The sequence below is a fragment of the Enhydra lutris genome, unplaced genomic scaffold, assembly GCF_002288905.1.
Source record: "Enhydra lutris kenyoni isolate GAN:26980312 unplaced genomic scaffold, ASM228890v2 scaffoldscaffold3, whole genome shotgun sequence".
Taxonomy (NCBI): domain Eukaryota; kingdom Metazoa; phylum Chordata; class Mammalia; order Carnivora; family Mustelidae; genus Enhydra; species Enhydra lutris.
Window position 1 is genome coordinate 17,663,815 of NW_019154087.1, and position 26,981 is coordinate 17,690,795.

At 34.8% G+C, this 26,981-nt stretch overlaps 1 protein-coding gene across 15 annotated transcripts in view; it reads left to right on the forward strand.

Moving 5' to 3' along the window:
- Nucleotides 1-26,981, forward strand: part of LOC111153485 (calcium/calmodulin dependent protein kinase II delta) — a 326,696-nt gene that overhangs the window by 260,933 nt on the left and 38,782 nt on the right. For 3 of the 15 annotated variants that reach the window (XM_022512578.1, XM_022512590.1, XM_022512609.1), the window contains exons 9-13: nt 12,236-12,330; nt 14,823-14,945; nt 15,763-15,846; nt 16,301-16,343; nt 19,965-20,002. In XM_022512578.1, coding sequence (XP_022368286.1) covers nt 12,236-12,330; nt 14,823-14,945; nt 15,763-15,846; nt 16,301-16,343; nt 19,965-20,002 — 383 coding nt within the window. Of the gene's footprint in view, nt 1-12,235; nt 12,331-14,822; nt 14,946-15,762; nt 15,847-16,300; nt 16,344-19,964; nt 20,003-21,361; nt 21,395-24,343; nt 24,404-26,403; nt 26,446-26,981 lie in introns of all 15 variants that reach the window. The other 12 variants (XM_022512581.1, XM_022512600.1, XM_022512627.1 and 9 more) reach the window with 8 other exon arrangements.

Here is a 26,981-nt window from a genome sequence, read left to right on the forward strand (position 1 = left end):
TCCAAATACTTTACCAGCATTACCTTGCTTTTGAGACCTCACATGGAATGTAATCTGACCTTTACTCAGTCTTTGAAAGCAACTAGGCCAAATAATAGACATTGATGAAGCAAGAACATATCTGTGTGTTGTACAATTAACAACAGTAAATTGATTTTGATGGCTTTCTTGCATATATAGCTGTTTCCATTATTCCCCAGTGGAATGAGCAAATGTTCTTTATAGATGTCACTGAATCACTGGATTTTAACAAAACTTTCTTCTACACCTTAGCTCAAAAAATAATAAATGTAAGCCCACATAAACATAGCCAACACACACACACACACACACACACACTCACCTTTGTCTTAACTATGTCTCTCTCTGAATTAGATATCACTCAGAACAGTTATGAGTGATAATGAATTAGTAACTATCACAGAACGATCATGACTTTTCATGAATCTTAAATAAGATTCTCTATGGTGATGCCAAAGAATTTCCATTTGATCAGGCTTGCTAGGTAATCCTCATGCACACCAACGTTGAACAGCATTACCCTAACTAGTTGCAGATTTCTTTAGGGCAGCATATTTTAGGATTCTTGCACAATATAGCAGAGGTAGCAAACAGGTGATTTACAGATAGGTTGGCAAGACTAGTGGGCCTTTCACTTTGGGAAGTGTTGACATTTATTTTTATATTTATAGTTTATTATCAGGAGATTTTTTGTAAAACTACCAGTTTCTGGCTTCTCTAAAGTAATCAAAAGAACTAATAACAAAGTGCTTTTGTTCTTAAATAGCAGCTATACCTGTCAGATAATAGACACGTGCTCTCCCCTGGCTACCAGTACCCCTGGCCCCCATACACAGTGCAGGCTCAGGCATTCATTTCTGTCTGATGCTGAAAGAAATGTCAGTTTGCCACCCCTATTAAATGGCATAGTTTCCATCATCTGGAAAATAACTTTCTATCTTACTGACATTGATCGTCTAGATCTTTCTTCTACTGATCATTGGCCCTGTAGGTCAGAGTTAATTAAACATTTCCTATTTGAATTGTATGATTTTTTTTTGCATAAGGTATTACACTATAAAAGAGACCCATACCTATTCCTCATATAGTTAATTATGCATTTCCAAACTCCACTCATAGTATGCCCTTTATTGACTGAGAGCATTAAGTGCGTGTCTTGTTAGATTGTTCCATTAACTTCCCACGGAACTCTGAGTTTCTCAACATTGCTTCTTTCTTTCTCCTTTCATCAGAGCAGTCATTAGAATGCTTTAATCATTAATGTGATTATAAGTTTAATCATGTTTCTAACTCTAACTTTTATTAAAATCATTTTTGAATGTTCTTGATAATGTAATCTTTCTACCTAATCAGTAATCAGTGCTTCTCACCTCTTATTAATCAAGTATCTCTAGCATCACCCAAGCACAAATATGCATATATGACAGTTAAAACTAATTTTAACTTCCATTTTTAAATGTTACATGAAGCTGACTATGTCAAAATAGTTTTTTAAACTTTTTGTTTTGGAAATTTTGAAGCATACAAAAGTGGATAGAATAATATAATGAACTGATGGCTATCTTATCTCATCTATACCATCCTATTCATTCCTCATCCCCCAGATTATTTTAGTCAAATCCAAACATAATATCAATACATCTATACACACTGTAATGTTTACCTCTAAAGGAGTTTTTTTTTAAAGACTGACAATGATAGCAACACTTCAAAATTTAATATAATAACTACTTAAAACCTTCAAATATCTTCTAGTGGAGGGGGGGATTTGCTCTCTTATCCCTTAGTTTTGTTATTATTTTCGTCTCTTAGGTCTCTTTTAATTTGTAGTTCCTGCTTCTCTCTCTCTCTCCCTCTCCTTACTTTCCTTCCTATTTCTCTGTTTGTTGAAAAAACCTGCAGTTCCCACAGAGCACTCCTATAGAGTACCTGATATTGGCCTCTACATAATGTTTGCCACTATAAGCAACCAGGATTCCTTGTAGAAGTGGCTTATTGCAAGGATGGATCAGGAGCACAAGTATATACAGGTGTACCTTGTTATAACAAAGAAAACTGTTAAAAGCCCCAGCCTTTTTTTTTTCCTGGCAAGAACACTTCAGGAACAATATAACCTCCAAAGGTTGGATGTTTCTCATGATGTTAGTGACCTTTGATGATCTCTACGTAGATATTAACAGGACTCAGGACCCAACTTGAAGAGGCTTCTTCTGGCTAATGATGGGACAATTAGAGCATAAATGAGAAAAATAACAGTAATGGATTAAAACACATCAAATGAATTTAAATCTCTGCATTCATGATGATAATCAAAATACAATAGCAATCTTAACCTTTGGCTTAGGGGATTAGTTAATGAGGAAGCAATGTGTCATTTCGAAAACTGATTAGCAAAAGGAAAAAAAAAATCTGTTACTCTCCCTTTCCTGTATGACCTGTAAGACAGGATAATGAATTAATTGATTAAATAAGTTGTTCTCAGACTAAAGAAGGTATAATAGAATTACAATATCATTATTTTGCAACCCCTAATGAACTACTAGGTAGCGATCATCAAAGGCACTAATGTCATGAGAAACATCCAACCTTTAGAGGTTACGTCATCATCCCTGAAGTGTTCTTGCAAAAATAAATAAATAAATAAATAAATAAATAAATAAATAAAAGTGAAGATTTTGATTGACTTTTAAAATTTTACTGCCTTAGTTATAGGGAAATTAAAAAAAGGGTTTTTTTTTTTTTTTTACATTTTTTTCTCTGACCTAGGAGAAAAAGGTAAATTTTAGAGTTTTAAATTAAAAGGTAAAATATTAAATTAAATAAAATTAAAAGGTAAAATATAAATTAAAAGGTTAAAAAAGGGTAAAATATTAGAGTTATAAATTTAAAAAAATGTAAATTGCCCCTTACTAATGGGGCAAAGATGCTCAGACAATAAAAACTTTAAAATAATCAAGTTAAAGTACCTAGCTAAAGGAAAAAGTGGCTGCAGGAAACATTTAAGGCAGGACCAAATTGAAACCTTACCAGTAAGAGTCAAGGCCTCTCAATTAAACACAAACAATTTAAAATTTAAAATAACCATTCCTGTTAAATTTCATAGATGAAGAAAAAGTAGCTGCAAGGAACCTTTAAGACATAATTTTGTCAAGCCTACTTGTGGCTGAAACAGTTAAATCACACAAACTCTCATACTCCATTTCGTCATCTGTAAAATGGGGACAATAACATTATCTATCACACATCATTGTACATGGAGTAAATGAGGTAATGCACTAAAGCACATGTAGCTGCTCAGAAAAATGTTACCTACAATAAAACTGACTATTATAGCATGACTCTCATATTATTCTAAACTTTCAGTAAACAGGACTCCAAAAGTATATAATTCAGGAAAACCTAAGACTCCAATCTAATGATAAATCAAAGTAAGCTTACAAAATAATGTTTATTTAAATAGGCACTGAAATTAAACATCAGTCTACTTAATAATACCTGTGTAGTTTTTGACTTAAAGCTTCTGGCCCATTTTAAAATCTTCTCTATTTGTATAATTATTTTAGTAAAAGTAGAATTTTTTTTTTTTTTTGGTAGAAACTCCTCAATCAAACAATTAAATTATGGGCATTTATCTGTGTAGTGGCTGACAGTTCTTGAGGAACCAGTCATCAGTGGGCCTTCCCTTTCACAGAGATGGACTGTATCAAGTGTCGGCCAGCAGGGCTGTAGACGTAACACACAAGGACAAAGCCTCAGAGGCAGGCCACGCTTGCAACCCAGCCTAGGACCAGAATGCTAAATGACTCCAATGGCAGTCTGTTTTATAATTACATAACAGCATACCTCAGATGTTTATTAGAACAATGTCTAATTAAAAATTAGTGTAGGCTAATAGTAGAACAAATCAACTAAACTAAGAGCTTGTTCTTTGAAAGAATTAATAAGATTGATAAACTCCTGGCCAGACTTATCAAAAAGAAAAGAGAAAGGACCCAAATAAATAAAATCATGAATGAAAAAGGAGAGATCACAACCAACACCAAAGAAATATAATTATGAGAACATATTATGAGCAACTATACACCAGCAAATTTGAAAATCTGGAAGAAATGGATGCATTCCTAGAGACAGATAAACTACCAAAACTGAACCAGGAAGAAATAGAAAACCTGAACAGACCCATAACCAGTAAGGTGATTGAAGCAGTCATCAAAAATCTCCCAACAAACAAGAGCCCAGGGCCAGATGGTTTCCCAGGGGAATTCTACCAAGCATTTAAAGAATTAATTCCTATTCTCCTGAAACTGTTCCAAAAAATAGAAATGGAAGGAAAACTTCCAAACTCATTTTATGAGGACAGCATCACCTTGATCCCAAAACAAGACAAAGACCCCATCAAAAAGGAGAATTACAGACCAATATCCTTGATGAACACAGATGCAAAAATTCTCACCAAAATACTAGCCAGTAGGATCCAACAGTACATAAAAAGGATTATTCACCACAACCAAGTGGGATTTATTCCAGGGCTGCAAGGTTGGTTCAACATCCACAAATCAATCAATGTGATACAACACATTAATAAAAGAAAGAACAAGAACCATATGATACTCTCAATAGATGCTGAAAAAACATTTGACAAAGTACAGCATCCTTTCCTGATCAAAACTCTTCAAAGTGTAGGAATAGAGGGTACATACCTCAATGCCATCAAAGCCATCCATGAAAAACCCACCGCAAATATCATTCTCAATGGAGAAAAACTGAGAGCTTTTCTGCTAAGGTCAGGAACATGGCTGGGATGTCCATTATCACTACTGCTATTCAACATAGTACTAGAAGGCCTAGCCTCAGCAATCAGACAACAAAAAGAAATTAAAGGCATCCAAATCAGCAAAGAAGAAGTCAAAACTATCACTCTTTGCAGATGATATGATACTTTATTTGGAAAAGCCAAAAGACTCCACTCCAAAACTGCTAGAACTTGTACAGGAATTCATTAAACTGTCAGGATATAAAATCAATGCACAGAAATCAGTTAAATTTCTATACACCAACAACAAGACAGAAGAAAGAGAAATTAAGGAGTCAGTCCCATTTACAATTGCACCCAAAACCATAAGACACCAAGGAATAAACCTAACCAAAGAGGCAAAGAATCTGAACTCAGAAAACTATAAAGTACTCATGAAAGAAATTGAGGAAGACACAAAGAAATGGAAAAATGTTCCATGCTCATGGATTGGAAGAACAAATAATTGTGAAAATGTCTATGCTACCGAAAGCAATCTACATGTTTAATGCAATCCCTATCAAAATTTTTTTTCAAAGAAATGGAACAAATAATCCTAAAATTTATATGGAACCAGAAAAGACCTCGAATAGCCAGCGGAATGTTGAAAAGGAAAGCCAAAGTTGGTAGCGTCAGAATTCCATACTTCAAGCTCTATTACAAAGCTGTCATCATCAAGACAGTATGGTACTGGCACAAAAACAGACACAAAGATCGATGGAACAGAATAGAGAGCCCAGTAATAGACCCTCAACTCTATGGTCAACTAATCTTTGACAAAGCAGGAAAGAATGTCCAATGGAAAAAAGACAGCTTCTTCAACAAATGGTATTGGGAAAACTGGACAGCCACATGTAGAAAAATGAAACTGGACCGTTTCCTTACACCACACACAAAAATAGACTCAAAAATGGATGAAGGAACTCAATGTGAAAAAGGAATGCATCAAAATCCTTGAGGAGAACACAGGTAGCAACCTCTTCTACCTTAGCTGCAGCAACTTCTTCCTAGACACCTCACCAAAGGCAAGGGAAGCAAGGGCAAAAATGAACTATTGGGACTTCATCAAGATCAAAAGCTTTTGCATAGCCAAGGAAACAGTCAACAAAACCAAAAGACAACTGACAGAATGGGAGAAGATATTTGCAAACAACATACCAGATAAAGGGCTAATATCCAACATCTATAAAGAACTTATCAAACTCAACACCCAGAGAACAAATAACCCAATCAAGAAATGGGCAGAGGACATGAACAGACATTTCTGCAGAGAAGATATCCAGATGGCCAGCAGACACATATAAAAGTGCTCCATGTCACTTGGCATCAGGGAAATACAAATCAAAACCACAATGAGATATCACTTCACACCAGTCAGAATGGCTAAAATTAACAAGTCAGGAAATGACAGATGCTGGTGAGGTTGCAGAGAAAGGGGACCCCTCCAGCACTGTTGGTGGAAATGCAAGCTGGTGCAACCGCTCTGGAAAACAGCATGGAGGTTCCTCAAAAAGTTGAAAATAGAGCTACCCTACGATCCATCAATTGCACTACTGGGTATTTACCCTATAGATACAAATGTAGTGATCCAAAGGAGCACATGCACCTGAATGTTCATAGCAGCAATGTCCACAGTAGTCAAACTATGGAAAGAACCTAGATGTCCATCAACAGAAGAATGGATAAAGAAGATGTGGTATATATATATACAATGGAATACTATGCAGCCATCAAAACAAATGAATACTGGCCATTTGCCACGACATGGATGGAACTGGAGGGTATTATGCTGAGCAAAATAAGTCAATCAGAGAAAGACAATTCTCATATGACCTCCCCGATTGAGGAATTTGAGAGGCAAAGTGGGGAGTTTGGGGGGGTAGGGAAGGAAAAAATGAAACAAGATGGGATCGGGAGGGAGACAAACCATAAGAGACTCTTAATCTCACAAAACAAACTGAGGGTTGCCAGGGGGAGGGGGGGTAGGAGGAGGGTGGTTGTTGGATTATGGACACTGGGGAGGGTATATGCTGTGGTGAGTGCTGTGAAATGTGTAAGCCTGGCAATTCACAGGCCTGTACCACTGGGGCTAATAATACATTTTATGTTAATAAAAAAGATTAATGTAGGCTATTCCCATTACAAAGCTAATTTTCTTCTTTACCCCCCTAAACCATAGCTGAGGGATAAAACTACTTAGGTATAGCCTTTCTTCTACCTGTGTTCTAGGACCACAAACACAGATACTCATCATCATCCTTATCATTAGATGCATCTGTTACATCTGATAGTAAAAATAATATAAAAATAAATTTCAATTAATGTACACTAAGTTTATAATGTGGTGAAATATAGAAAAAATATTTTTTATGTTGTGAAGATGAGGTAGCAATATATTGAAATTTTTTTTCATGGTCTTTTTTCCTTTTTAATTCCACTATAAAATACTTTTCAGTTTTGATTTTAAAGCTTTGTAAGTTTTTTATTCAAGAATGTTTAAATATATTGTTACTTAAATTGTTCTACTCTGGTTGTGATTCACACAAATTTAAGAATCTGCTTTGAAATGGAACTTCCTGAAACAGGCTGTCATAGTCTAGGGTGATTAAACCACCTTTTAAAAGCCATTTTAGCTGCCATACTGTCTACGATATAAAGATGTCAAGTCTGATGGACAAGAGTACGGCTAGAGCTCCCTAATAAAGAAAAGCTAAAGAAATCCAAGAGATCGAGACTGGTTTAAAAAAAGGAATCTTGGGCCATGCCAGGCAAAGTTTTACCTGTCTTACCCATCTGTCCTTTGTTTCCATGGTTTAAGGGAAACAGCAAAACAAACAAAGCAGTAGAGGTCAGAGTAGTGGCGGAAACTAAAGACCTCATGCAGGCCAATAAACTTTTCAAAAGTAGAAGGGGATTGGTTCAAGATGGCAAGGTTAGAAGATCCCAAATTCACCTCCCCCCATGGATATCCTGACTCTGCAGCTTCATATGGAAAAATTTCCTCTTTAATAACAACAACAACAACAACTAAAAGCTGGCTGAGTACATTGGGCAAAAGAAAACCACACTGAAGTGCATAGGAGAGGCTGGGACACAATCTCACGATAAACCCTGCCCATGGTTCCATGACCAACAATGAGGAATAAACTCAAAACCCAGGCCTTCTCCTTGAGGAGTAGAGGGTTCATACCCCACAGCCAGCACTTCAACTTTTAGGATGTGCACCTGAGACATGAGCACCAAAAACATCTAATTTTGAAAACCAATAAGACTCATGTCCCAGATGCACAAGGGTATCATGATCTGAAAGACAGCTCTTAGTGGGCCTGGATGCTTGGACATATCTGCCCTAGGGCCCAGCTCAGAGGCAGCCTGATTGCATCCAGACATAAAGTAAAGGAGGTTGACCTGCTTATGTTACAGTATCAGCCTGTGGGCAGGCATCTAACTTAACACACATATCTGGGAACCTAGGAATATTCTCTGGCAAGTGCTGTGTCCGTGCTCTCCCTTTGCTGTGCTCCAGAGCACCAGGAAAGAAGATTTTACATGTTTCTGGTGCCCTGATCTTTGTGGCTGCTGCCCAGGGGATGCCTCCTGACTGGCTGGCTCTGGAGGCCAAGGAGTTTTGTATTCTTCATCTCATAAGACTGTAATTATCATCATCACCCAGAGGAGCTTATATCCATGTCTGGCACCTGCTGCCAGGCGACACCTCCACATTACCAGCTCTGTTGGTCAGTGGGGCTTCCGCTTGTGGGTCCCATAGGACAGTAATTGATGGAGAGAGAGTTCTTAAATAGCTACCACCCCCACTGCACAACAAGAGGCAACAGGCCTAGGGGCTTGGTCTTTCTGTGAAGGGGGCCTATTAACTAAAAACCATTGTGCAGCCTGAGCAGCAGATTTCAAGTTAAACACACATCTAAGGAATGACTGTAATCCTTTCCAGAGATGTTAGAGAGCACCACTATCTTCATGCTGTCCTTCTGCCACACTCCAGAGCGCCAGTGTCTCCTGGAGGGAAGCTTTGCATGCAGCTGGTGTCCTGGTTTTTACATCTGCCCTGTTTTTGCATCTGCCCCCTAGGGTATGCCCCTTGATTGCCTGGCTAGTCAGGAAGACTTGCATGCCTGGGACCCACAGGACTGGCAGTTGGAGACAGAATTCTTGGCTGGCTGCCACCCCAGGATACTGCACAGACAGCAAATTGAGGCATACCTCCTTCCAGTCTTTCTGTGAAGGGGGCCTCTTGGCTTGTCTTAGAACTTTGGCCCGAGGAGCAGGCTTCAGGGTTGGTACACATCTAGTAGATTAAGAGCTACTCTCTAGGAATGTAGGTTGTAGACACCATCTTGGCCCTCTCCTTCTGCCTTGTTCCAGCTTGCCAGTATCTCTCAGAAAAGAGATGATACAGTCATCTGGAGCCTCAATTTTTGTGACTGTCACCCAGGTGACCGCCAAATTGCTTGGTCAGTGGGGCTTACGCTTGTTCCACAGGACTGACATATTTGCATAATTTTTAAAGCTGGTACCTGAGGGTCTGGCTTCCATACAGCCTGAATCTAGGTAATGAACTCCTTCTCTTTCAGTCACTGACAGGTCTTGGGACATCCTCACCTACTGAGGGCTCATAAAAATATAGTAGGCTTTTTTAATATTAATAAAGGTTTGAGAGATAGCAGAGTTGAAAGACAAGGTTCATCTTCTACACAAGGAGAGGCTGTTGTTTTATCTACGCTAGGGATCAACACTTTTCATTTGAAGTAAAATGAAAAGAAAAAAAAAGAGGCATATATTCCAAATGGAAATATAAAATAAAACCTCACCAAAAAAACCTTAATAAAATGCCGATAAGTAATTTAACTAATAAAGAGCTCGAAGTAATGCTAATAAAGATGTTCATCCAATGTGGGAAAATAATGGATGAACACAGTGAGAACTTCAGCAAGGAAATGGAAAATAAAAGAAAGTACCAAATAGAAATCACAGAGCCAAAGAATACAGTAACTGAAAAACATACTAGTGAGGCTTAACAACACATTGCATGAAGTAGAAGGATCAGTTAACATGAATCCAAGCTGCTGGTGGAACTCAGCCAATCACAGCAGCAAAAAAAAAAAAAAAAAAAAAAAGGAAAGAAAAGAAAAAAAATGAAAATAACTTAAAGGGCTTATGAGACAACATCAAGCAGACCAACATTTACATTATGGGGTCCCACAAGGAGGAGAGAAAGAGGCAAAAAACATGTTTGAAGAAATAATGGCTAGAAACTTCCTTAAGGAAGATAAGGAAGGAAGTGGGGAAGGAAACAGACATTCATATCCACAAAGCCCAAAGGTTTCCAAATAAGATGAAATCAAAGAGACCCACATCAAGACACATTATAATTAAAATGTCAGAAGTTAAAGATAAGAAAATAGTAAAAGCAATAAGACAAAACAAATAGTTGTGTACCACAGAACCCCCAAAATAAGTGTTTCAGCAGAAACTTTGCAGGCCAGAGTGAGTGGCATGATACATTCAAGGTGCTGACAGGGGAAAAAAACTTCCAACTAAGAATATTCTACCCAGCAAAGTCATTCAAAATTGGAGAGATCATGAGTTTTTCCATACAACAAAAACTAAAGGAGTTCATCAAACTAAACCAGCCTTACAAGAAACGTTAAAGGGATTTCTTTAAGCTGAAAAGAGAGGTTACTAATTGGTGACAAGAAAACATATGGAAGAATAAATCTCACTGGAAAGGTAAATACATGGTAGAGGTAGTGGATTAATCAATTATAAAGTATATGGGTTAAAAGACAAAATTAGTAAAAATTCTATGATTGTGATAACTAGCTAAAGGATGTAGAAGTAAAATGTGACATCAAAAACAAAGTGTGGGGGGGCACCTGGGTGGCTCAGTGGGTTAAGGCCTCTGCCTTCAGCTCAGGTCATGATCCCAGGGTCCTGGGATTGAGCCCCGCATCTGGCTCTCTGCTCAGTGGGGAGCCTGTTTCCTCTCTCTCTCTCTGCCTGCCTCTCTGCCTACTTGTGACCTCTGTGTCAAATAAATAAATAAAATTTAAAAAAAAAGTGTGGGACAGGGAAGAGTAAAAATGTAAGCTTTAGAATAAGACCAAACTTAAGTTATCAACTTAAAAGTAGACTGTTATAATTAGAACTTGTTATATGTTAAGCCTCCTGATAACCACAAGGTGAAAACCTATAATATATACAGAAGAGAGAAAGAGAAAGGAATATAAGTATACCACAAAGAAAAGTCATCAAACCACAAAAGAAGAGAGCAAGAGAAGAAAGGAACAGAGAGAACTACAAAAACAATTAACAAAATGACAAAAATACATACCTATCAATAATTACTTTAAATGCACATGGATTAAATTCTCTAATCAAAAGACATAGAGTGGTTGTTTGGATTGGGAAAAAAATAAATAAATAAATAAATTTACACTGCCTATAGGAGACTCGCTTCAGATCTAAGGACACATAGACTTAAAGTGAAGGGATGGGAAAAACTATTTCAGCAAATGGAAACCTAAAGAAAGCTGGAGTAACTATACTTGTATCAGACAAAACAGGCTTTAAAATGAAGGCTGTAATAAGAGACAAAAATAAGCATTACATAATGATAAAGAGGTCAATCCAATAAGAGGATATAACATTTGTATATATTTATATACCCAATATAGGAGCATCTAAATAAATAAATTTTAACAGACCTTAAAGGGAGAAATAGATAGCATTACAGTAGCAGTAGGGGTTTTTAATACCCCATTTACATCAATGGATAGATCATCCAGACTGAAAATCAGTAAGGAAATATTCACCTTAAACACGTTAGACTGGATGAACTTAACAGATAATTACAGAATATTCTATCCAAAAGCAATAGAATACACATTCTTCTTGAATGCACAAGTAACCTTTTTCAGGAAAGATCATATATTAGGCCACAAAACAAGTCTTGTTCAGGGACACAAAGAATATGTCATCCCGATGACAGGTGAGTTTCATCTTTAGGTATTGACCTGCTATGCCTCTTCAGGATTCTTTGGTCCTTAAATTAATAAGGAAATTAGATAGTATGACCCATTAGGCCAGATGCACATAACAGAAATATATGTAATTTCCATCCAAAAGCAACTGAAGAGCACATTCTTTTCAAGTGTACATAGAATTCTTTGGTTTATGTTTTAAACTGCCACATATTATCAGAGTTCTTGAGCATAAGAACAGGAGTATTCACCCTCCAACGAATGCTTCAGATTAGATCAGAGAATGTCTTTGGAAAGTTTTCCAAATACCGTGTTTCCTCTCTTTGGATGGGTGTGGCTTAGAGTCATTGTGAATCTGCAACATTTAACTTATCGTTGCCTGAATGATTAAACATTATGTTAATATGCTCATTCTGTCCAGGTGTCATTCTCTATATCCTCCTGGTGGGATATCCACCCTTCTGGGATGAAGATCAACACAGACTGTATCAGCAGATTAAGGCTGGAGCTTATGATGTATGTAATAAATGTTCATATGGCTGTAGATGAGTGTTTGTGTTTTGTCTTTTGACCAAGAACCAGATTTTTTCATTACAGGTTTAACTATAATTTTCAACTGTTTCTCTTACTTTTTTTTCTCTCTCCTAGGGAAAGGGAGATAAAGAGTAAGGAATGTAGCATATGTATTCAGTTTATATTTCCTTTTAGTTCACTATCTCCTAGGATGGAAAGAAATACAGTTGGAAGTCTCTAAGGAAGAGGACCTTGCTTGTAAAAATTTTGGGATCTGAGTGCATTTTAAAACATAGAAAAATTTAAAGATTTTTGCTTTAGAAATGATTACTGCTTGTTAAGTTGAATTATATTCCCAAATGTTTATCACATAATTTTAAATAGTATATCAGTAGTACTTTGCAGTGATCCATGTATCAAATAGAACATTGTTCCATTGCGTTAGCTTGACTTTTTTTGTCCTGTTTCTATAATGGGCATCTGTGCAAGTTTTCATTTGAAAAATGGGTTTCATAATTTTAAAATGTTTGAAAATCACCGTTCTAATACATTTAATTTGCAGTTAAGAATATATGAAAGTATGAATATGAATTAAGTCCTAAATCTAAAAAGTAAGGCCTTATAAATTTTCTCTTTAGGGCTTAACTTTGTGTTCATTGATATAATTTTCTCTCCTTTGACAAATATATCTGTAAATATAATTTACCACTACCTCTGGGTATACCTCACTTAGTCAGCCCTCTGAAAATTAGAGTTCAAAGTCTGGAGATGCTTTCCATTTATTATTAAATGGGGTTACTAAAAGAAGTAGGCATTATTGGTCTGTCCTGCTGTGCCCAAGTTAAAAGCTCAATGTGGAAGTGAAAGGAGTTTTTAAAAAGTCTGTATTATATTGTATCAGGCCACATGAACTCAGCATGTCATTTCTTTATTGCATGGAGCACTGGGTGTTATATGTAAACAATGAATCTTGGAACACTACATCAAAAACTAATGACATGTACTGTATGGTGACTAACATAACACAATAAAAAAATAAATGTTCTACATATGGATGTGTGTAATGTAAGAATTTAAAATGTATATTCTTTTAATTTTGAAGTATTCCATTCTAGTCAGACTAATAATTGGACCAAATTATGATTTATGTGGCCATAGCTAGCACATTCATCATTTTTACAGACTACAACTAGGCACCCCCTGGGAAGATACAGCTATGCAGGTGCACTGTTTGATCAATGTGAAGGAGGGACTTTGTTAAAATTTTAAAAATGAGAAAAAGGTGCACCTTTATTCAGGCTGAACCAGCTCCCAATTTGCTGTCGGAAGATCTGTACACCATGAAGGAGTGGCCTTGAATATTTCTTCAGTAGCTCCTAATCATTAACAAGTTTTTACAGCTTCCCATAATAACATTTGGAATTAAAATGACAGTTGTTAAACTGGTAAAATTTGAAGTATTAAAGAGTCACTATCATTTCTTATTTCATTTTGCCAATGGGTCACAAAGTACCCATTTTATAACTACTAAAAGTGAACTAAAGTCCATGATACAGTGACAGTGGCATTTGTTCCAAGATTATCTATAGCAATTCATGAACTGAGAAAAGGACCGGATATTCTGTCTGTTGCTTAGAAACTAATGTGATGTAAATTTTTCTGAACCTAACAAGAGTAGTATTTCTACTAATAAATTATGTGAAAACAAGGTTGCATTTTTATCTACACAAATTTTAAATGAAGAAACTTAGAGTAAATAGTTTATTGTATAGTTATTCGTGCACAGATGGATTACTAAGAGAAGTTATGAATACTGGTTCCTTTTAAGAACTTTGTTTTTTGATGAAATTTGTAATCAGGCAGATTAACCTTTCTGAGATGTTAAAATGGAGTCCTGCTAAGGTTCTTATAGGCTGAGATTTCTTCCAGTACTATATTACAAATAGCCACAAATAGTAGGTCAGTTTGGGCACAGGTAATGGAAGCTGTGTTATTATCTCTACTATTCCTGCTCATGAGTTATGAAAGTATGTAATACCGCTTTTTTTTTTTTTTTGGTGATACCTCCTTTTGAATCTTGGTGTAATAGCATGATGACATCAATACATGTGACAGCCTGTCAGCTTTATTGATGTTTGCAAATAATTATAAGATTGCATAAAATTTTATTTTCAAACCAAATAAGGATGCCTTGAGAGGACTAGAAGATTCTTAAGTTTATTTTTCTAAATTTTAAAGTGTATTACTAGGTATAATATGCAATTTAGAATAGATATTTAGCCCTTATTGGTTATTTTTCTTTATGTAAATAGAGACAGAGGGGATATATACTGCTATATATCAGTTTATCTATCTGTAGATCTAACTTAACTTCTACAAAAAGTAAATGTATGAAGAAATTCACTACTTAAGGAAATGATTAGTTTGCTTGGTTCTTCCCTCTTTGACTGAGTGTATCTATTTTTTAAACTCTTTATAAATTTGTATATTTTAAGTTTCCATCACCAGAGTGGGACACAGTGACTCCTGAAGCCAAAGACCTAATCAATAAAATGCTTACTATCAACCCTGCCAAGCGTATCACAGCCTCCGAGGCACTGAAACATCCATGGATCTGTGTAAGTGACAATTCTGTAAAGACCTTAGGAGAAAAATTAAAAATAAATTCCTCTTAAAATTGTTTTCATGGATTTAAGATAATTTTTGCAGAACAAGATGAAACTAAAAATGAATGACTATGTCACTCAAGGTGTTTAAGAAAATAAATTTGTAATGATGGTTGCTCTTTGGGATAACAAAATCTAATTTACATAGATTGATGAATATTGCCTACAATAATACAAGGAATGAGTATTTCCCCTACCAGTTATTGATAATACTCATGAACAAAGGTCAAGGAAATGACACCAAGATTAACTATATCCTAGTAGAGAATATTGGACAAAGTTCAATTATTTATCATTAAACAGTTTTAGTGGGGAAAAAATAAGGTTTAGAAGCGTGTAGTAAAGTTATACTAGCAAGAAAGAATGGCCATAGTAGCCTGAATATACTTTAGATGTGCCAAGGAAAACTGAAATTTGGAAGAAATGTAGAGATTTCAGTACATTTCTAGGGTTAAGTGTCAAATGTTAGGGCAGTAAATATGGTCCTAAGTAAATGAAAGACAATACAATAGAAATATAATTAAAGACATTGAAATAAAGGTGATTTGGGGAACTATTGATACTCATTTCTATACTTTCTATAGATAAATGTTGCAAAAATAGTCTTGGCAAAACTAGTCATCCATTATTAGGGAACTTTTTTTGCAAGTAAATAATTACAAGTTCATCATATAGGTTCAGGCACCCTTAATGCAGATTTGATGAAGTTGAGATAATGTAATACTTAGTATGTTTTAAATATCCTAAGTTTCCTTTCTTCCTCTTCCAGCAACGTTCTACTGTTGCTTCCATGATGCACAGACAGGAGACTGTAGACTGCTTGAAGAAATTTAATGCTAGAAGAAAGCTAAAGGTAAGTAATTTTACATTTTTGTGGGGAGGTAGACGTGGCAGAGTGAGAAATGAGATTCTCTATGAAAAAATAACTTTTCAGCAAGACTTTTAAATGTGCAGACTTCAGTAGTCCCTCTTCTTCTGGCTCTTCAGAAAATGGAATAGCACACTGAAAGTAAGTCTACAGTGAAGAGTTAGGATCTCTGTGTAGTGTGTGCTGTGGTTCCTCCCTTTGGAGGAAAACAACTGTACAACTTGGTAATTGGAATCTGGCCACACATATGAGGGCAGCCCCAGCATTATGTAAGATATAAACCTGCTGCTCTCAGGAAACAAAAACCAAAAACAGACAAATAAAAATCTCCCAGCTGAAAGTAAGGCTAGGAGAAGATATGTTATCAAAGACTGTTTATTTATCAGGACAAAGATTGGCTTAAGTAACATTAATTTCATATTCTTTATTTTTCTGACAGGGTGCCATCTTGACAACTATGCTGGCTACAAGGAATTTTTCAGGTACATGTATTAAGAATTCTCCTTATTCACTGCTCTCTTTTTTAGTAGTCATCTTAGAATTAAAGAAAAACCTAGTAATAGAAAAACACTGTTGTTTAGGGATAGCAAATATATGGCATGGATTCTTTCCACACAGTGCCTGTCATTAGGAATCCGCCTGGGTACAATCTCCACAGAGACATTAGGCATGTGACTACACTCTTCACGAGAGCTCTCAAGCAGTCCCTCCCCTGGTCAGTGCCATGCAGCCTGTGAAACTCACCTGTCTCCTAGCTGGGGTACACATAAGTTGAAATATGTACTTCCTCCTTTTAAAGCTCAACATTTCAAACCTAGAATTAGTTCATTGATATTACATCAACTAATAGCTATAAATAAAATTTTTTTGTTTGTCTCATTCTCATAGGGAATCCCAATAAGCAAGATTTTTAAAAGAAGACCATTATTGAGGAACCCAGTTCTCTTAGGCCCGAGTTCTTTCAAAAGTACAGTTGTATCTTGGCACACTATAAGAATGGTTGCATATTTCAAAGGTATCTAAATTCAAGAATTGACAGAGGACCCTACCTCACAGTAGTATCACAGGATAATAAATGTTCCTCAAAATGATTCCATGGTAGAGAAGTGAGTTGGGGGAAATTGGAGGGGGAGACAAACCGTGAGAGACTGTGGACTCTGAGAAACAAACTGAGGGTTTTGGAGGAGAAGGGGTGGGGGGTTGGGTGAGCCTGGTGGTGGGTACTATGGAGGGTATGTATTGCATGGAGCACGGGGTGTGGTGCATAAACAATAAATTCTGGAACACTGAAAAGAAATAAAATTTAAATAAATAAGTAAATGGTTCCATGCTAAAAATAATTTTTTAAATAAAAGAACTAATCCATTTCTTTATTATAGGAGTGACTTTCTAAAATGGACATAAATATGTCCAGAAATTACTTGAATTTTGGAACCCCTTTCTTTAATAAATTATCACAAAGGACCATGTTTCCAAAAATCATATTTTGGTAAATGCTAATTAGTCTTATGTTTGGGGAGGAACTGAAACAGCAAGAAAGCTGCATTTGGTAAAGTGCCTGTTGAGACATGGAAGGATTATCAAAAAATTTGCCAAAAATACTACCACTTTACTTTGCTTACTATTTATATAAGAGAGATCTGAGACATCAAATTATCCAGCTATTCTTCAGTGATTTCTCCCTGTACATATTTAACTCCTGGGTATTATAGTGCTATCAGGTGATAATCCATAACCTTATCAGGTGTTCTTTAACCTTCTCAACCTATTTTTCATTACTGTTCCTGACTATATTAAATGGTCAGCTTTTGTCCCCCATTATATTTAGTTATACATAATGTGAAACTATAGGAGGCTTTCCAAAGGCTTCCAGTGACCTGTTAAACAGCAACAAAGATGAGAATACAATGAGTAATGCTACAAATTGAGGAACTGTGTTAGTCAGATATATGTATTTTGTCCAGTTTGTTTGGTGTAATAAAACGTTGTTACTGCCTTTGTCAAGTTACCTGTTTTATGAACAGTTGATTAATATAGTTGACATTTATATGGGTGAGTTCAATATCATCTCATTGAATATTAACTAATATATACTATATTCAAATAAATATTTCATTGTGGCCCAAAAATTAGTGAATTAATAAAAGATAGGATGATTAACATATTTTGTTAAAGATAAACTAACTTGAAAAAATCTCTAATATTATGTATTTTGTTAAAGTCTTAAATACACTTTTAGGCATAAACTGGGCCTTCTTAAATATATAAAACACTCATGTATAGAAGCTTTTTGTGTACATCACATTTTCCTTTTCATCATTGTGTAAACTAAAAACTCATGACTAATGTGTGAATTTTATATTGTTTCTGATGTCTTAACATGAAAGGCAAACTTTTTTTTTTAATCCATCACTTTAAAACCAACTGAATAACTTGTAACAAGAGTTACAACATCTTGTACTTGATACTGCATTTTAGTTTTGAGTATTTTATTCATTCTGTTTCATTAGGAAACATGCTCTTTATAGTAATTTGTCCATAAGTATATGGTTATAAAGTTGTTTTTATTTTTTTTTTCTTTTCTCCCTTTATGTGGAATGTATTTCTTGTGAGGTAAGGTGAATAGTAACCAAAAGGGACATTTCTGCATCTCCCAGGCCAAATCCCTGCTTACCCTGAATCATTGTCTTCTCTTTGCTTGCTATTGCAATTTCAACTATTCTGAGTTTGCTTTCTAACCTATTAACTGCCACAGGATTTACTTAGTAATTGCTTTTTAACTCTAGGCAAAGGGTATTATAGCTAAGGCAACTATTCTTACAATGTCAATTAATAATAAATTAATAGCTTTGTTGCTAAAGACTAAATATAATTAACATTTTGTATTTTAAATAAATTTAAAATTATACCAAAATGATATCAAAATAATATCCCAAATCAAATGGATGTCAGGAAATTACATGTTCATGCAGTTCTATTATAGCTAGGTATTTCCATTTCAGATGCCAAAGTCTATACGGATACACTAAGTAATTATAAACATACATATATATAATTTATATATTTTATATATACACACGCACACACACACACATATATATATAAAACATTAAATGGAAACAGGTGTATACTTTGTCCTGCATATTCGTAAGTGTTCTACACTTGTACTAATTGTCATTAGCAGTTACATAATCTGTTCACTGTGTATGAATGTACCCATTCATTAAGTATATTTTTATTTATATTCACCTTCTGATATACTCAAGAAGCTCAGTAACAGAAAGAATGCTAAAAGCTGTGCTTGGAGAAATTGAAGTTTCATATGAGACCATATACTTCAGCGGTTCTTTAATTTAGTTGAAGATTGTGTTTTGTTTTATATCTTACCTCAAATTTTATGATTTTTAATTTTTGATGTAAAAGGCTTTTGCTTATGAAAGCCTTATATTCTGATTTTGAGGTATAAAGGAAGACATCATGCCTTTTTTTTTTAAAGGCCCTATGCTGTTTAAAAATTTGCTCTTGACCAATAATATCCCTTTTATTTTAAATACAATTAATATCAATTTTTGTAAAAATGAAAGCTCTGATTTCAAATACATATATTTTAAAAGGGTGTTATTTAGTCAGAGCAAATTTTCACAAATAAATTTCAAACCTTTAGAAAGAGGGACTTAAGTGGCAGGACTGACATGGTCACCATACTTGTGGTATGAATGAACATGTAATACAATCTGTCAGCTAATGTCTGAAGACTGAAAGCAACTTTCTGGATTACAAAAGCATAGTCCAGTTAAAGTTCCAGTATCCTTTTCGCAACCAACAGTGAAATAAAGTCCAGTAACATAACTGGCAAAGTGTTCAATTATATGCAGTGAACTAAATAAGAATTTAGTGCTAAATTTGCGATGGCAAAACCAAGAAAAGTGATACTGTATTTCAATGTCCTGTAAACTCGTGCTCATCAGTGTGACTTTGATAATTTGGCATATGTTGGCCATAACTCAGTAAAGGTGGTAGAAGGAAACAATAATCTGGCTTGTTGCCTGGCATGGATTTCTGTGGGTAACTCACTGAAATGATTTTACTCTCTCATTTTGCAGCAGCCAAGAGTTTGTTGAAGAAACCAGATGGAGTAAAGGTAAGTTAAACTTAAACAGGTGCTCCTAAAATCATTAATGACTTTCAGATGCTGGATCATTTTTAAATGTTAAATATAATTTGTGAGTTTTCACAGGTTGTATTTTTTATAGTTCCTATAAAGGATACAGGTTGAAGTATAAAATAATATGTAAAGGTGACTAATATGTATGGCAAGAAAAAGTATATTTTTCTATTTTATTATAATTAAATAATCTGACAAAATAATACTTTTATATGGAGTTGTAGAAATTGAATATCTAAATCCTCTCTGCTTTACTACCTCCTGAACTATCATAGTGACCTGAAAAATCAATGAAAACCAAATGCTTTGCAACTAGTTACGCTATGCTCTTGAAGTCTGCTGAAATGTATAACCTGAAAAAAAAATCAAATCATAGGGTCTGGGAAATTAATGTCAAATGATTAAATTTCTCTGCTTGGGCAGTTTTTATAATGGTCTTAATTGTTCTTGCTCTTCTATCATAAGGTATTGAGACATACTCAAGGTGAATATTCTGAAAAATTATAGAAAAATTTTCCAGAAAAGATAACAGGATCTTTTGGCTTTCCAGGATTTCTAAAGAAAGTAATACAACTTATTTTCTATTGGTTCTATTTTGTTTCATGGGAATTTATCTTTGATTGAATGTAACCTTGTATTTGTATTATGTTTGTTATCTTTCCGGAGTATTACCTAAGTATTTTGTTTCTTTAATCCTTTTCTTTCTCTTCCAATGACAGATGTGTACTTTCCTCATGAACACTTAAACATTCTTGGGTATTAGTTAATATTCTAACATTTGAGCTTGACCTAAAGTTAGTTGGTCAGTTTATTTTGAAAATATAACATAGAAGATCATTTATCACATCTTATGTTCATGCCCAATCATTTCTTCACCTCCTGTTTATGTGTGATTTGGGAATTTCCAGAGCTGTGGTTACCATGCACTTGTGATTCCCATTAAGATGGCATTTGCCTTTTACCAATTGCTTTCCTCAACCTGTAATGTTCTCTTCCTTCTGCTTAGTTTATTCAGTTTCAGTTTCATTAATGATGGTTGATGGTGCCTTTTTCCCAATGTTACACTGGTGAAAATGTGATATTTTAAATTTTCAAAATGTTTCATTGTGTGTTTTTCTGTACCTTTCAGTGATGCAGAGGCCACAATCCCTATCAAGATATTTATTTTTACTACTATCCTTATATAGAAAGAAACATTTCCAGAGCTTTTTTTTCTTCTAGACAACTTATAGCTCCTCTTTAAAGAGAAATTTATTCTGTGCTCCTTGCTTTGATACTTTAAAAATTCAACCGGTCATTTTTTTCTTTTCCTTTCTCTTTGACTGGTCAATTCAGAAAAGGAAGTCCAGTTCGAGTGTTCAGATGATGGTGAGGATCTCTATCTGCCAGATTTCTCCTCCTGTGAAAATTCACACTTAGGAATAAAAACAATCTTATTTACCTAAGTTAGTTTAAGTGGAGAAAGTGTAGGACCATTACACATCAGTGTCACTTAACTATCAAAACACAGTACCCACATTCATATAATACTGTTTATCTTTGAAATTGAATTTCTAAAATATGTAAAAAGTTCATACTTTTATCCATGTGCTATTAAAGGATCTTTTATAAGACCAGGGTCCAGTTTTCTCTTGACACTGAAGAGATCCTGACGTAGTTAATGCCTGTTTAATGATAAGTGAAGGAATACTCTAGGATTATTTTTAAGTGATGATCATGATTACTAAAACAGGAGTTATTTTTAGGTCAGGTACATTATAATGCATCTACCATGAAGTTTATAAATAGTGTGAAAGTAAGCTTACAATGGACCCATCCTAGTTAAGCATCTTATAGAGGAAACATTTATTAACCTCAAAACTGAATAACCTTAACACCTGCGAAATAAAAATATCTTACCCATGCCTCATAACAGTAATTCAGTGAATTACTGAAATATCTGGTTTGATTTAGTTTTGTTAAAGGAAAATAGCTTCCATAATATGAAATAACTATATTTCATAAACAGAAGTTTTTATATGTTTAAAAGACAGCTTATAGTTTAACTCCTACTTAGTATTTGACTCTTTAATAAAAAAGAAGTCCTCCTAGTCTTTTACTTAGAAATTCTTTTACTTAGAAAACTTTTACTTCTACTTTTACTTAGAAATTCTCCTATTATTTTTCAACTAATTAATTAAAATTACAAGTACCTTCAAAAGACTTCCCATAGTAATAAAAGATCATTAAGTTTATCTTTACATTAACTTAAAAAGTTTGTAACTGTACATTTAAACACAATTAAAAGTGGTGGTTGAGGCTCATATTTAACTCCTATTTGCCATGCCTGACAATAAAGCATAGCTCATCCAGGAAGAATGGCCCTCGATTGGAAAGGTTGACTTGGTAGTGTGTATACACTGTGTACCTGTGTGTGAATGTGTCTAGGGGTGTGTGTTCTATATGTGTGCACACATTTGTGCAAAGAAGTATGTGTGCATAGGTGTGCATGTGTGACGTTTTCACTAAAAGAAATCAGTTCTTCACAACCATTCTAGAAAACTATCAAGTCTCTTCTCTCAAAACAGAAATAAAAGTATCACCAAAAAAAGAAGTATAAGTATCTCAATATATTCCTCTCTTACTTTTGTATCCACTGATATAAACTGAATATAACATAATAAATACATGTGGTGCTTTAATTATAAGTACTCTGATCATTTGACAAGACGTCATCTGTGTTTTGCCACACAGTCTTCCTGAAAGGAAATTGTGTGTGCATCCCTCCTTTTTTATCATGTATTTCATACTAACATAAGTACTAAATTTTGATCTCTTCTTAATAGATTCCATTATCTCTTATTTCTTTCTGGCTGTTGCACAAATTTGATACTAAATTCTGTACACTTTTACGTAAAGAAAAATTTTAGACCATCTGCAAAATAGAGATTGATGGTTTAACATTTAAAGAGTTTTTCAGTAAAGGGCACCAGAAGTTTTCTCTTTTCTTGCATGTCACAGAGCATAATGTTATAGCTTATTTAAATAATACTGATACCAAACAATCACACAAATGTGAAAAAATAGAAAAGCAAAATATTATATACCTAAATTAATTTCTTTAACCTTCTATGTTCTTCCCAGTAGTGGTTTCAGTATGATCTTCAGGTATAAAATACAAAAGAAAAAAACTCCCAGAAAGTCCAATTAAATTGGTGTAATTGCTTATAAACTCATTTGGTGTTCATCTGTTTTATACAGTACGTTTTTCTCTTTGAGACCCTTAAGAACATTTATACTGAAATTATGGGATGTGTTCCTTTAGATAATAATATGTAAAGAAAATAGTAGTAGATAATGCAGTATAAGAGAATTAATGTTAATTTATACTTCTGTTTGGTAACCATAATGTAAGTTATCACACATGAGTTTAAAAGAATGTTGACTATTACTGTTTAGTTTTTGATCCTTTAGTGCCCAAACTCAGTTGTGATTTCAAGTTGTCGCTTGTCTACCTTGATTTTTCTCTGTGCACCCATTATAATACTTATCGACGCCTGAGCTGCTTTCACAATGTGGCTTCCGTTGTGAGATGATCTTTCTTTAAGGTCAACCCCAATATGTTAAAGCAAAGGAGTGATATTACCAAACACAATCTTCAATAGTAGCACTTTGAAAGAAAAGCAAAGGAGTAACACTTTGTCAAGAAACACAGTGTTTTCCTCTCAAACAATTGTGAAAAAGGTCTTCTAACATTCAGAATATAGTAAAGAATTCAGTTTGCCCATTTATAATTGGAGATGTGTTTTTTTAAAGAGGCCCAGACGTACCATTTAAAAAATATAAAGCCTGCATCTCATCAGAAGATAGAGGTTTTGAATTGGATGCCTACTAAGCAAAGTGATGATGGCTTCTCAGAGAAAGACGGTCTATGTGTGACTTCAGGATCAAGAATAAAATGAAAAAAAAAAGTGTTCATAACAGAGAACAATTGGAAGCTGGGAACAGAATCCACCTTGAAGAGTATGAAAATGTTTATATTTATTTCATACTCTAAAGTTGATTCGAGCTCCACTGAAGCAGTTCTTCGGTGGCTAATGTGCCACAGCCAAAGCACCCAAGTCTGTTTTATCATTCCACTGTCAGAGACACGGTCCTAGCCTGTATGACTATAGAATTGATTATTATTCTTGTCAGACATCACAGTGTCTTTCACGTTCATCCTCAGTGGCTCTTTATTTTCAAGTCTATATCTCCACATAGACGTGCTGCAATATAGAGACATTAGCTACGAAGGGGTTTAAGGCATCTCTGTTTCTATTTTCTGCATACCTACAGATAAACAACAAAGCCAACGTGGTAACCAGCCCCAAAGAAAATATTCCTACCCCGGCGCTGGTATACCTGGACTCTTTGTAACCCTTCTTAAGTTCTTTATTGTTTTTGTTGTTTCTCTCATTTGCTTTCACTCTATAGATACATATATTATATAAGTACTTTATTTTGTTGGGTTTTGTTTTGCTTACACAGATAATGAGAAAAGTTCATTTCGTTTCTTTTTTGTTGTTGTTGTTAAGGTAGTTGCCAAGCAGTGTGTTTCTAACATGAGATGATCTCATTTCATTGTCGAACATTATTCTGATAGCTGTGGTCTCTGTAGTTGAAACTGTTGCATGCTGCTTTAGAATACAGTAGAATGCGCTTTGGTTGCTCTTAGCTCTTCTTCTGATGGTAGCTCTAGATGATGCAAAAAACGGTTTCCTCCTTTCATGATAGAAATATTGACATCAAGGAGAGCTAAGGGGATTATTGCTAGACAACAGTAATGTAGACCTTATTCAGAGTTCCCGTTCCCTCTTACTAAAAGACAGCAGGGCTTTGTAAGACCTCACTTTTTGAGATAAAGAGGCATTGGGTAATTCTGAGCTTCTTGTTTGCTGTGTTTTAAATGATCACTGTTTCACTTTAATCCAAAGAATGAAGTGTATAGCAGAGAGCTTTGAATGATCAGTGGAAATGAGTTTTGCCCCTTTTAATCAATTCACACTATTTACAACTAAATCATTTTAATACTTTGAGATAGTGTTATGTTAAAAGTCAAGATTTGAATACTGGCATTCAGTACTCTGAGTTCCATAATGGTTTGTTCAAACTATTACATATTTTGATAAGGGTTTTCTGAAATAGTTCTGATTTTTTACTATCCTCTGTACTGTTATTTTTAATGAATAAAAAATAGTAAGATTATTTCACTTGGGTTAACCAGAAGGTTCAGTTTAAAAACACTTAAAGGAAAAAGGACATATCAAGACAGTGTTATCTATGAGTAAAAGACAATGTCAATCACACCTCTCACAAGGGAAAGGAAGAAAAGAAGCAGTAAATGTGTTCTTTGTTATGGCATAAACCGTGGTGAAGAGGAGATCCTAGAGGACAGAAGAGTGCTTATAGTGGGAAAAAATTTTCAGTGGGCTGCAGTAACTCTCAGTTACCAAGACATCATGCAATGAAAGTGCCAAGCATGCCAATAATATATGGACACTGAATCTTTTTTAACATCAGTCATTTGAGTGTTATTTTCCACTTGGGAATGTTTCTTCAATTCTCTGATAGAAAGCAGAAAGGAATAATATTTTCTTCTTAGTAAAGCATGACTTTACAAGCAAATCTGTATATGTAGTCCATAAAGCTGAAATTTATTTTTTAGGTATAAATTAGCATGGCATTTAATAGCAGTATGTCTCAGATTATAGTGATTATATGATTACTCCTAGAATCCTTTAAATGAACCTTTTCAATATTCCATAGAATTGCTAATGGACTTTGGAAATACATTCTTTAGGATAGCCTTTTTTTTTTAAGCAAGGCACAATGTTCTAGATTTTCAGAGTATTTATCTGTGTGTTAACTATACATTACTAACTCTAGTGATGACATCATAATCCATTCTCACAGATGCACCTGAAAAAAAGTCCTCAGAAAGGATTCAAGATCATTTTAAAGAGTTCTAATCTCCAATGTTCTTGGTCCGTTTTCTATTAGGACACACATTAACAGCCTACTCACTAAAGAAAAAAGGAAAGTTCTGTTTCAGAACTTTGTGAAACAGTGAGTGCCTCTTTAGGTCTCCAAACTTCAAAGCCTTGTCTGTGTACTGATCACGAATAAGGTCTTTTGCATGCTGCTGCTGTGTACTGAGGTATCCTATCTCATGGGCTCATCAGGGAGATCTTTCATCAGTGATCTTGTCAGCTGCTACCTCTGACAATAGTTAACATCGCTTAAGCTCTTGTCACTATTTAGTTTTGTCAGCTGGCTCACTCTGCTCTGTCCCTCACACTAGTAAGAATGTACTTACCAATGCGAACTGTTTCTTTCTCTATTTTGTTCTCACTCAGGAGCCCCAAACTACTGTAATCCACAACCCTGATGGAAACAAGGTATTCAGAAAGAATCAACATCATCTTGCTTTAACAAGATGACACATTTCATCAAATATCCAAAGCAAAATTCATTATCTAAATACGGGAAAGAAAATTCTTACCCTTTTTCTACCACACTTTTTTGGGGGGGGACCTCATTTATCTAGAATTTTACACATATTTCTTTCAAAACAAAAATGAATGACATCTTGAAAAAGAAATGAATGGAACCATTAGCCAATAAAAGTCGGGTTAAGCAAAGTCTTTATGTCAAGATGACTGTGTATCTTAAGCAATTCCATCTGGTCTTTTTTTTTTTTTTTCCCTTCTCCATGCCTGTTTGTGCATTGTACTTTAATTATATTCTGCATGAAATTTTAGCATTTCTTGCTATCTCATTTCAGTGTCTTCAAAAAAATCAACTTGAGTTCATAAGTGTTTGTTTAAATTTAATGTTGCTTTTGAGTTTTATTTATTCTGTTGTCATAGTGCTTTTTCTGTTAATTCCCTGTTGGTGTTGTTTTTGTTGTTTGGCATGAAATTGAGGATAATCA